This window comes from Rattus rattus, chromosome 3 (genome assembly GCF_011064425.1).
Source record: "Rattus rattus isolate New Zealand chromosome 3, Rrattus_CSIRO_v1, whole genome shotgun sequence".
NCBI classification, from domain to species: Eukaryota; Metazoa; Chordata; class Mammalia; order Rodentia; family Muridae; genus Rattus; species Rattus rattus.
In genome coordinates, this window is record NC_046156.1 from 52,158,707 (window position 1) to 52,170,386 (window position 11,680).

At 44.3% G+C, this 11,680-nt stretch overlaps 1 protein-coding gene across 1 annotated transcript; it reads right to left on the bottom strand.

The window, feature by feature from the left end:
• Nucleotides 1-1,645: 1,645 nt before the first annotated feature.
• Nucleotides 1,646-11,666, bottom strand: Wdr77 (WD repeat domain 77). Its single transcript, XM_032897554.1, has 10 exons — nt 11,361-11,666; nt 10,920-11,105; nt 8,179-8,320; nt 7,906-7,955; nt 5,373-5,443; nt 5,195-5,249; nt 4,688-4,759; nt 3,980-4,088; nt 3,432-3,500; nt 1,646-2,706 (listed from the first exon to the last, which is right to left on the bottom strand). The coding sequence occupies exons 1-10, from the start codon at nt 11,473-11,475 to the stop codon at nt 2,547-2,549; spliced, it is 1,029 nt and encodes a 342-aa protein (XP_032753445.1). The 5' UTR covers nt 11,476-11,666; the 3' UTR covers nt 1,646-2,546.
• Between the last annotated feature and the right edge of the window lie 14 nt (nt 11,667-11,680).

An 11,680-nucleotide genomic window follows, 5' to 3' on the forward strand; every position in this document is an offset into this window, starting at 1 on the left:
TAAGTCGTCTACCTTTGGAAGGAGAAAATACAAATCCTTGGAACCAAACACACCCAGTTTATTAGGCCTGGAGAGTGCCAAGTAATTTCTGATAAATTGTAAGTGTAGAACTGAAGCTAATTTAGCATGTAAATGTAAAATGTATTCTCAAGTGCAATTCATTGCATCACTGAGAATCCACTCTAGAGAATCACTACTAGAGTGCAACTTTTTCATTTCAAACAAATTCTTAATGCTTTTAGCACAATGCCTCTAAAATGAAATGCTTGTCTAACATCACAGGGACAAGGAAGTGAGTTTTCAAACAATGATACTGGCTGGCTCCCACCAGAACTGTACATTAGAGACTAAATTCTACTTACTGAGTCACTGAATTCCAGCAGTTTATTCCTTACACACAGATGGCAGAAGACTGAAGTATCCCACAGTAAGTGGAGGACCACACCAAAGCATTATCAAAGACTAGAACCAGGCACTATGTTCATTGCAACTTACCAGTTATTCCTCCCCTCCAGAAGCGTATTCCTTCCTCAGCCCTGTTGGAGTGTACCTGTTTCAAGTCCACACAATAAAAACAGCTATGCTTCCTCACAGAAGTCTAAAATCTCACAAGGAAATGTGTTTGGATGCTCAACAGTGGCCTACTTATCTTACTATCCTATTTTTCCTATTTCCAGTATTGTAGACTAGACATGAAGTTCTTGAGACAATGTTTGAGATTGGATCTTGCTTACCCTTTCCCCAACAAAAGCAATTTTCTGGTTCTAAACTCCCAACTCCCAAACCCCAACATTATCCGTATTGGCAATAAGCAACTCAGCATAAATGCTGATTACATACAAATTGTCTTTAGCTTCCTCCACACGTGGATTCTGGTAGATGCCCTAAGCCTTCACATACACACACGTTAAAAAATATATTTTTCAATTCACATTTACTTTGTGGGCTCAACCAGACAACTACCAAAACACAAAGAAAATACAAGATATTATACACTGTCCAAATGCAGTACCTTTTTAAAACCAGAGCTCTATACTCTAAACACAGCAGTGTTATGATGCTATATGAGTTTTAGAAGGCCTTTTTCTGAGTACCTTATCCTTCAAAACCTCATTTCTCTTCTTTGGTGTTATTTTAGCCATTCTAACAAACTTTTATTTCCTCATTCCTTTCAGGTTTCCCCCCTGCCAAAGCAGGCCGTGTAAACGGATGATTTGTCCTTCCGTAAGGAACACAAAATACAAGCTTTATCTCTTGAGACGCAGAGGCTGATTCTACCTACCTCTTACGCCTTCCCTGGAACTTAGTAAAATCCGAAGTCCTGACTGACACAGGCTGCAAATTCTCAAGTGCTTTACTCAAGGGTAATCACAAGAGGCTCTTGACTGGCAAGAATAGAATGGAAGCTCGTGTTCCTTCAGGGCGCCCATTTTATGTGCTTTTCCTAAACCAATTGTAAAGCTCTAATAAGATCAGTTACTGACCCATAATTGCTAACGGAGTGCCTAGTCCACCAATGCCAAGTATAAATAAATGTTTAAGTTCTAGATGTTCTGCGAACAGTAGACTACAAAGACAGTGGGCAGTTAAGACTGATACTCAGGTGACTCACCTAAGCAAAGCAGGTAATAAATAAGCTTTGGAGGAAAGATGAAAGGATAAGTCTTTATTTCACCTTCCAGTATTTTTGACAGTTTCTCTGATGCCGGATCTTCAATCTTAGGAGTCCAAATATACAGCGCTCAGACTTCAGCTCTCCAGAGCAAAGTACCCAGATCAGTCCTCAGGGAATTTTTAGGTGGGAAAAATGACAATGACAGATTTCTCTGTAACAATCCATGTCAATCTTCTCGCTTCACTGAAACACTTTTAATTTAAGTACTCCATCATCCCTAAAACTTTGTGAAATCTAGGACAGGAAAGCACTCATCTCTCATACACAACACCAAAGAAGGAACACAAGGGTGAGCGAGCGCTAACTCCAAGGGCCAAATTTATTCACCCAGAAAGTGGATTTGATTCCATTTAACAGGCATTCGTACAAAACTGTTCTGTCTTCTCAAGGTAGTCTGGCTAGACTTTTGTATATGGGAAGTAATTCCCATATAGTGAATTAAACTCTATATAAAAATAAGTTACGCACCTCTGAGTAATGTGAAGTATTCCCAAGCATCCAGGGATACCCACACTCCATATCCCTAACAACATAGTCAGCTCCCAGACATGGGAAGCATAAAATCCTCTGGTCATTTTGTCGGGGGTAAAGAGCATTGCTTTGGGAAAGCTGAAGGATAATTTTCTCCACTCCAAACTATACACTGCACTCACACGTGTACTCACACATACATCCATTTATAAAGGAAGCTTTTTCCTCCAAGTCACTATGGGATGCAGCCTCCCTCAGGCTGAGAATCTGACTAGTTACTGCACGGGACTAGGGAGTAATCATGCTCTACAAGGCTCCTGTGCTCTCTCTCACAAATGGAAGGCAGGGGCAAGCGAGTCGACGCTTGCAGACAGAAGGCTCTTTTCTTCTGCAATCCATTCTACTCCACAACACTGTCAGGTCCAGGGGCTGGGAGAGGCTCTAACGGCACAACATGGTGGATGACCTGATGGTCCCAGCCAACTGTGGTAAGAAGGGAATGATTGAGTGGAGACCATGTAGCATCTCTCACAAAGTCTCTGTGGGCTCGACTTCTAAACCTAGAACAAGAGGGAAAAATGTGGTGTGGTAAGAGAAAAGATGAAAACCCACGAGGAATGATTAAAAAAAAAAAAAAAAAACTAATAACATACATTTATGACACATTTTTTGAAACATTTCACCATCTACACAGCCCCATCACCAGGCCAGTGGATGTTAGATTATCCAATCCAGTCTACTTTCTTAGGTGAAGAAATGGTGGACAGAATCGGAAGCAATAATGCCCACGGTCAACAGGAAATTATGGCAGAGGGACACACCCAGGTCTTCCATCCAGTGCTTTACAGCAGGTTCCACTTCTCAGAAGTGGTGCCCTACATGAAGCTGGAACGCTTGGTAAATAGCCTACAATCAGACAGCTTCCAGCACTCAGTCTTAGACACATAGCTGCAAATAGAGAGGACTTGGGGGAGGGGATATCTCTGCAGACAAAGATGAAGAATTTTCTTGTATTTATACTTATTTTTAATAATCTCCATGTGGGTGGGTGTGCACCGGAGTGCGGATGCACACAGGTATCATATGCCTTGGATCTGGAGTTACAAACAGCTATGTACAGACTGATACAGATGTTAGAAACAAAAGTATTCTAAACTGCTGAGCCATTTCTCCAGACCCAACAAAGGAAGAATTCTACATGCATGTTCCTGAAGAGAAAACAGACTTGCTTGCTTACTGGTCTTGATCCCTGATTCCTGACCACAGGATTCTACTTCAAACTTACACCTCAGAAAAGCTTGAATCCAGCACAGCAAGTGAACAGTCTTCACTGAGAGAGGCCAGGAAGGGAACACTAGGAGAGGACACAAAGGGAAGAGAAGATAATGCCCATAGGTTCTACAACCAAAATCTAACAGGGCCAGCCCCAACCCCACTGTAAACTGAGCCAGGGGAGAAGGCAGTCTGACGCCCACTTTGGGTTTAGATCTTACTACCATTACAATTCCAAGGAAGATGGAACAGAGCCAGTGCTCACCGAAACCATGCTGGTAACCAACCAACCCAAGGGGTCCTTCTCTACATTAGCAATTACCCAGACCCACAGGCTTTGAGCAGGAATGAGATTATATCTTAGGTCTTTTCAAACTATACAAACCAAATAAAGACTATCTTGACAAGCTTAGGAAAACCAAGTTAGAGTAGTGCCCTATCTGAGGTCCAATGTAAGCAGCTAATGCTTTGCCAAATAGATACATCCCTGTATCACTCCATTCCTACTCTTTCATTACAGTCCCCACCCATCCCTTCCAGGTTCCTGGTAACAAACAGTACCTGTGTGGAGAGAATACCAGTCTAGTGACACACTGGGAGTGCACAGCTGAGCTGAGGGTACAGCTTGCATTCTTGGTGTCCACAAGGGAGACAGATCCATTCTCATCACCTGTAGAAGAAAGAGAGCATGTCACAGTGGTTAAGAATTTATGATTCGGGCTAAGTAGCACACACCTTTAATCCTAGTATGTGAGGAGAGGCAGAAGCAGAAGGATCTCAGAGTTCAAGGCCAACTGGGCCTATCACGTTCTAGGACAGTCCAAACTACATACAGACCCTGTCTTGGCTGAAGAAAAAAAAAAAAAAGCCATAGACACTGATGTCAGCCAGATGGGAGATTTGAATGAATCCTAGTTTCTCAAGATGTAGACAACAGTTTCCTTTGTGATATAGAATCAGTCAGTCACTATGTGGCTGTGAATTACTGGATAAAGTTATTACGTTAACTACAAACTCTTGCCATGTGTAGTCACACCACAGCAGAACACAGTTCCCTAACAGCAAGCACTTGCTATGCAGCTCACTGATTTCTAACCATGCCCAGAATAAAGGAGCTGAAACAATGAAGCAAACCTATTAGGAAAAAATGATGGTCTCCAAAGCTAGGTAAAACCGATATAATCCATGCAGTGCCCAAGTGTGCTGACAGGAGCATGTACTCCAAGGTATCCGCCCCATTCCCAGAGTCGATACATCATGCTGCCTTACCAAAGACAAAGATTTCACTCTGCTGAGGATGCCAAGCCAGGGAGGTAGGGAGGTAGCCAGAGGCATTGCAGCCTGGAAGGGAAAAAAGGGAGATTTGGAACAATGGTCACAACCTAGAAGCTTCTTCCAAAAGAAGTCAGTAAATCCTGGGAGCACTTTCACTGAGTTTCTTAAAGACTGCCAGAGCGGTCATGTATGTCCTCACCCCTGAGCCTACACCTACATCTACCCACCCATCTCCTGCCATCTCCTGTACAACTAAAAGCACAAGACATAAAAATAATAACCCTGACCCTTTGTCCAGCTGTTTGCAGACTAAACTACACATGGAAACTAACCCTTACTCTGGGTACCCCATGCACTGTGGTCAGCAAAGTCTCAGTGAGACAGAAAATGGTGTTGTCAGAGGGTGGGCATCTAAGACTTCTGCTGTGACTGTGGGCAGCAAAAGCCTCCTGCACGTGGGCCCCATTACCACTTCCTCCTCGCCATGGAGCTCAGACTCACCCATCTGTGATGCCGGCTTGGGACAGCGGGTATCCCAGAGCAAAATTCTACTGTCCTAGGAAAAGGAATAGAGAAAGGGTTACACAATCCAAAACAGCATCTACTCCCCAAGCTCCAGACCAGGGATTTGGGCCTACTAAGGGTTAGCTATGGTTGGGAAGAAGCCACTGGATCTCACCTCACTGCATGAAAGAAACACAGTTTCTTTGTCGGGAGAGGCAGCAACACAGGTGACCTGTCCCGCATGAGCTGTGAAAAGAAACATGGCAAAGGGAGTGTGAGAAACAAGCTGGCTTCATTAGATAATTCAATAAATATAACAGACTATAAACTACAACAGAGTCAAAGTTAATAGTCATAAAACTGGAAAAGGCTGGCAGAAATAATGAACTGGTAAAAACAATGAAGTTCAATTGCAGGCTTAGTAGGCAGAGAGGAGTTTGCAATATAGATGGTGTGAAGGAAGAGGCTTACTAACTCTACGATGTCATATTAACAATACACATACCTCTTAAGTATGAAACACTTCAGAGTTCTGGTGCTGTCTTCCGTGAGTTTTCTAATATGCCTTCCCCTAAGACTGAACTTGCCTGTTTTCCCATCACACATCTCCCACCCTATAGGCTGAGCTCATCCATACCTCCCTTCGGCCCTTCCAGGTCTTCCCATGCCAGAGTTCAGAGCCTGAAAACCTAAGGCTCTCATAGTAAAAGCCAAAGAGCAAAGGACTCAGTGAATGGAGCGAAGCTGTCTCGGTCCTCCCACAAATACCAGGGTCACTCTGTGGCTGTCTCTCTGTTTCTAACAGGGAGAACTGAAATACAAAATAGTTGTTTCACTAAGGACATAGCCAACTGACTTGTCTAACTGTTAACAAACCAAGTAGGACTTTTTCCTAAACAAAGTGAACTCTAATGCTGCTAATAGTACAAATAAATTGGTTGTCATTATTTGTAAAGTTTCTATAAATAGGTTACTGACTTTTAAAAAAAATATGATTAGAAAAAATGAAATGCCAATACATAATAGGCCAAAAAAGTTAACTTCCTGGCAACCACCTAATTTTTTAAAAAAATATTCATTTATTAAATGTATGTGTGCACATGTGCCACAGCATACATGTGGAGGTCCCAGGAAAGCTTGTGGGAGTCAGTTATAGTCTTCCACCAAATAGATTCTAAAGATCGAACAGTCTCCAGGTTTGGCAGCAAGTACCTTTATCACCACCCAAGCCATCTCAGTCGCCCCACTTAAACCTTTTTGTTAACAATTTTAAAATGTACAGTGGGGCACAGCTTTAAATTCTTTTGGGTGGTCTGCACCCAATGGATGGCTGGAGGCTGAAGCAATCCTGAAGTGGTCTAACCAGCCCTCGCAGAACAGCCAGAACGGTCCTGCCTTAGGACTAAACCACCTGCCACCCTCCCCTCACTCCAGTATCTATCTACATGAACTCAAAATTCATAAAGAATTGCTACCAAACAAATTCAACTCCTAGTTCTACTAATGAAGCAAAGTCAAAGGGACAAAAAGTGATGAAAGTCCCAAACAGACATTTTGCCTGTTGCCCCAGGTCAACATTCAAGAGAGATTTAAAAGTCTTCTTAAAAGATTTTAAAGGCAGGAGATGGCTCAATCAGTAAAGTGCTTTCCACGACAGCATGAAGACCTGACTTCAGACACAGAACTCTTATAAAAAGCCAAGTGTGGTGGCACCTGCTGCAAGCCCAGCACTGCAGAGGCAAAGACAGTGAATCACTGTGGCTCCCGGCTCCATGTCCTAGTCAGAGAATCCGTCTCAGAAAACAAAGTAGACATCTCCAAAGCAGACCTTTGGCCTCCACATGTGTGTACATATCCACACGCATACACAAGTCTCAGGGTTATCCTCTGAGAAGAGCAAGGCTCTACTGTGTCTGCATTAAGCTGGTGCACAGTTTACTGGCTTAAGAAGGCTTGAATGCTGACAAGTAAGTAGGATCTTGACCTGTAGACTACAAGAAAGCAATGAGGAACCAACAGTCAATGATGAGGTGATGAGTGTGACTCTATTGCTAAAGCCTGATGGTAAATGGAAGGTCAGAAATGGACAGAAAGGAACTGACCAAATGAGACCCATGGAACCTGACGAACCCTGAGGTAAGATGGAGGCTATTGGCCCACTACGGTTTGATGGGAATGGCTCTGATAGGCTCATCTATTGAAAATGTTTGGCTCCCAATTGGTGGACTATTTTAGGAAGAATTTCAGGGTGTGGCCATGTGGGGGGGACGTATACTGGCCATGGACTTTGAGGTTTCAAAAGCCCACACCAAGCCCAGTCTTGCTATCCTTTTCCACATGCTTATGAATTACAATGTAAGCACTTAGCTACTGCTCCAGCTCTAGGCTCTACCTACTGCCTTATGCCCTTTTGAAACTGTAAGCAAGCCCTCAAATGTTTTTCCTATAAGTAACCTGGATCACAGTGTTGTTTCACAGCAATAGATCAGGACAAAGACACCCATATAGTCAAAAGGCTGTGAAACTATCAACGGAAACAGAAGCATAGGGAAATGGACAGGGAGCAGATAATGAAACCTGATTGTAGTTTAGGGGTAAGGAGAGGCCTATCAAAAGAACCCAGATTGGCTATTATTATTATCCAGACACAGTTCAAATACCCCAAAGGGGAAAACAAAAGTTAACCGTAGGCAGGACTGAATACTTACCTCGGTATGAATTCAGCGACATCTGCTGAGCCAGGTCCCAAATTTTGATGCTACAATGCAAAAAATAGGAATATTGACTTGCAGTATTAACATTAAAATGTACTCAAACAACATGTCCCACATCTGTTTCCTAGACTCCTACTGTTTTATTTTCAATGCACTACCAAACTCCCTAGACTACAAACAGCCCAAAGCATTACGTAGTAAAATTAACAGGATAGTAAGGATATCCACAGGAAGCCTAGAGTTAGAAGCAATGAAAGCAGGACTCACCAGAAGTCTTTGCTACCACTGACAGCCTGTGTGCCAGAGCTCAGGACAGTGACAGTAGACACAATGTCATCATGCTCATACTTGCAGAACTTGCTGACAATAAGTGTCTCGTTCTCATCTAGCTCCCACAATTCAACAGCACCTGTTGGGGATAGGGTGGGGTGAGGTGTAGGCAGGGGAAGCAGGAGCCTGGGTCATACCAAGGAGGAATGCCTGCCCAGGACACAAGCAGGAATTGTCACCCAGCTAAAAGAAACTCGCTTGTGTAAAAGCAAAGTTCAAATCACTAAAGGGGTTAGCTAAGTTCCAGGCCATTTGGTTTTATGTTACCCTGCTTAATAGGCCAGATGCCTTTGTGAGGAAAACCCCTAGAGATAGGGAAATGGATGTAAAAATCAATGAGTCTGCTTCCAGAGAGCAGATACTGGGGAATGGTTCCCAGGGAGACAAAGATAAAGTCTTAAATAACAGTTCAGTGAAAATTTCTCTTTCCAGTTATGCAGACACTAGTATTTGATTGGACTGCTTGAATAAAATGCCTTGCAATATTTTCAAGATTTAGTTTATGTATATGATCACACCAGATCATATACTGACACACCAGAAGAGGGCATCAGATCCCATTACAAAAGGTTGTGACCCATCATGTATTACTGGGAACTGAACTCATGACCACTGGAAGAGCATCCAGTGTTCTTCACTGCTGAGCCATCTTTCTAGGCCCGCCTTGCAATATTCTAAGGTTCAACTGTCAGGAAGGCTCAAGCACTAACCATCTATTTTTCAATTTCCATGCTCTACCTAACAACTTAAGAATGTGTGTGAGACAGTGAGAGTGGCTAAGATCAAAACCTCAGGTGACAGCAGATGCTGGCGAGGATGTGGAGAAAGAGGAACACTCCTCCATTGTTGGTGGGATTGCAGACTGGTACAACCATTCTGGAAATCAGTCTGGAGGTTCCTCAGAAAATTGGACATTGCACTACCTGAGGACCCAGCTATACCTCTCTTGGGCATATACCCAAAAGATGCCCCAACATATAAAAAAAACACGTGCTCCACTATGTTCATAGCAGCCTTTATTAATAATAGCCAGAAGCTGGAAAGAACCCAGATGCCCTTCAACAGAGGAATGGATACAGAAAATGTGGTACATCTACACAATGCAATATTACTCAGCTATCAAAAACAATGACTTTATGAAATTCATAGGCAAATGGTTGGAACTGGAAAATATCCTGAGTGAGGTAACCCAATCACAGAAAAACACACATGGTATGCACTCATTGATAAGTGGCTATTAGCCCAAATGCTTGAATTACCCTAGATGCACAGAACACGAAACTCCAGAAGGATGACCAAAATGCAAATGCTTCACTCCTTCTTTAAAAGGGGAACAAGAATACCCTTGGCAGGGAATAGAGAGGCAAAGATTAAAACAGACACAGAAGGAACACCCATTCAGAGCCTGCCCCACATGTGGCCCATACATATACAGCCACCCAATTAGACAAGATGGATGAAGAAAAGAAGTGCAGGCCGACAGGAGCCGGATGTAGATCTCTCCTGAGAGACACAGCCAGAATACAGCAAATACATAGGCGAATGCCAGCAGCAAACCACTGAACTGAGAACAGGACCCCCGTTGAAGGAATCAGAGAAAGGACTGGAAGAGCTTGAAGGGGCTCAAGACCCCATATGAACAACAATGCCAAGCAACCAGAGCTTCCAGGGACTAAGCCACTACCCAAAGACTATACATGGACTGACCCTGGACTCTAACCTCATAGGTAGCAATGAATAGCCTAGTAAGAGCACCAGTGGAAGGGGAAGCCCTTGGTCCTGCTAAGACTGGAGTTACAAATGGTTATTAGTGGAATGTGGATGCTGGGTGTCCAACTTGTGTCCCTCTGGAAAAGCAGTCAACACTTATAACCACCGGGCTATGTGTCTAGACCCAGAATAAATCTTTCTATTGTCATCTTTGAGACAGGGTTTCCCTGTGTACCTTTGGCTGGCCTAGAAGTAGATATGTAGAACACGCCAGCCTCCAACTCAGAGCTCTGCCTGCTTCTGCTGGGATTAAAGGCAGCACCTACACCCAGCTCCCCCCAACTTATAAATTCTGATTTTCCTTAATATAATGCTAATTCTGAGAATTTCATACTTACATGCAATGTAGTTTGACTATATTCATCCTTAACTTGTCCAAGATTTACCCTCCATCTCCTCCCAACTTCAATTTTTTTTTCTTTTTAAAGCCAATGCCTACATTGCTCAGCCTGACACTAAGTGGAAGTAAGGACTGTCCAGTGACAGAGCAGTTGCCTAGCAGGATGGTTCAATTCACAGCACACACACAAAACAGCAAAAGAAAATAGGTAGCCAGGCATGGTGAAACAAGTCTTTAATCCTAGCACAGGAGAGGAAGATGTCTGTGAGTTCAAGGCCAGCCTGGTCTACTTAGTTTCTGGGACAGCCAGGACATGGTGAAGCCCTGCTTCTAAATAAAAAGAAAATAGATAGGTAGCACCGACTGTCTTCAGCAGCACCTCTTAAATCAACATTCTCTATGGTCTAGGTTGGCCAGGGGACCAGAGAAGATTGCAATCTATTTCCTAATTTTTTGTGTGGGAATTGATTGGCCACCTAGCAGTTTAAAACCTTAGGGGTAAAAAAATACCTTTTCCCACCCTAACCTGTACCCAACTCTTCAGTGCCAGGGGAGAGAGGTGACTCACCTGAATCAGAAGCCACTAAGATACCTTTGTCCCCAACCCAAGTGAGGTCAGCTACTCCAGCCTCCGTCTGGACGCCAGCAGAGCAGAAACCTTCGTTGGGGGCCGCACTAGGATCCTTGAAAAACCACAGAGAACCTGCCCAGCAGCGACCACTCAGGCTGGAAGCCCCGAGCAGAAGGGAACCATCTAGGGTGGGGAGAGCAAAGTTACAAGGTGTCAGATGGATGGCCCGGCTTGTTTCTATGGTAACCTCACAGAACCTGCGGCGGGATGAGTCTGGATCTGAGATCAGATTTGTGGAGCAGAGCTGGGGCACGGCCGGGATGCCAAATATGGATCGGGAGGGCACAAGGCGCTAGGAGGACTTGGGAGGGTCAGAAGCGGGAGAGGGTACCCGTCACTGGGTAAAGGGGGACTTCCAGGCCCGGGATCTCGGCTCACCAGAGCGGTACCGTGCAGCCTCCAACTGCCGTTCCATGCAGGCGGGCGCATTGGGGGGCAGGTTCCACTCGCGGGCCGCCGGGGGCACGAGCGGAGGTGGGCTTTCCTTCCGCATCTCCACGATTCCAAATCTAACCTAGACCCAAACTAGACGAGATCCTGACTGCGCTGGAGGAACACCACACGTGGTGCACCTCTGCGCATCCGCCCCTCTCCAGGGATTCGCTCTACATCTCGCGAGAGTTGTGTCTACACTTCCAGCTCGCTTTTCCGCCTGCTATACCCGCAACGGGATCTTCGGACTTTTTTTTTTTTCCCCG

Excerpts from the sequence above, each read along its gene's own strand:
- Wdr77 (XM_032897554.1), bottom strand. The coding sequence starts at position 11,475 with ATGCGGAAGGAAAGCCCACCTCCGCTCGTGCCCCCGGCGGCCCGCGAG. Across the intron at positions 5,444-7,905 it reads GTCGCTGAATTCATACCGAG|CTCATGCGGGACAGGTCACC; the intron begins GTAAGTATTCAG and ends TTCTTTTCACAG. Across the intron at positions 4,760-5,194 it reads CAAGCCGGCATCACAGATGG|GCTGCAATGCCTCTGGCTAC; the intron begins GTGAGTCTGAGC and ends TTTCCCTTCCAG.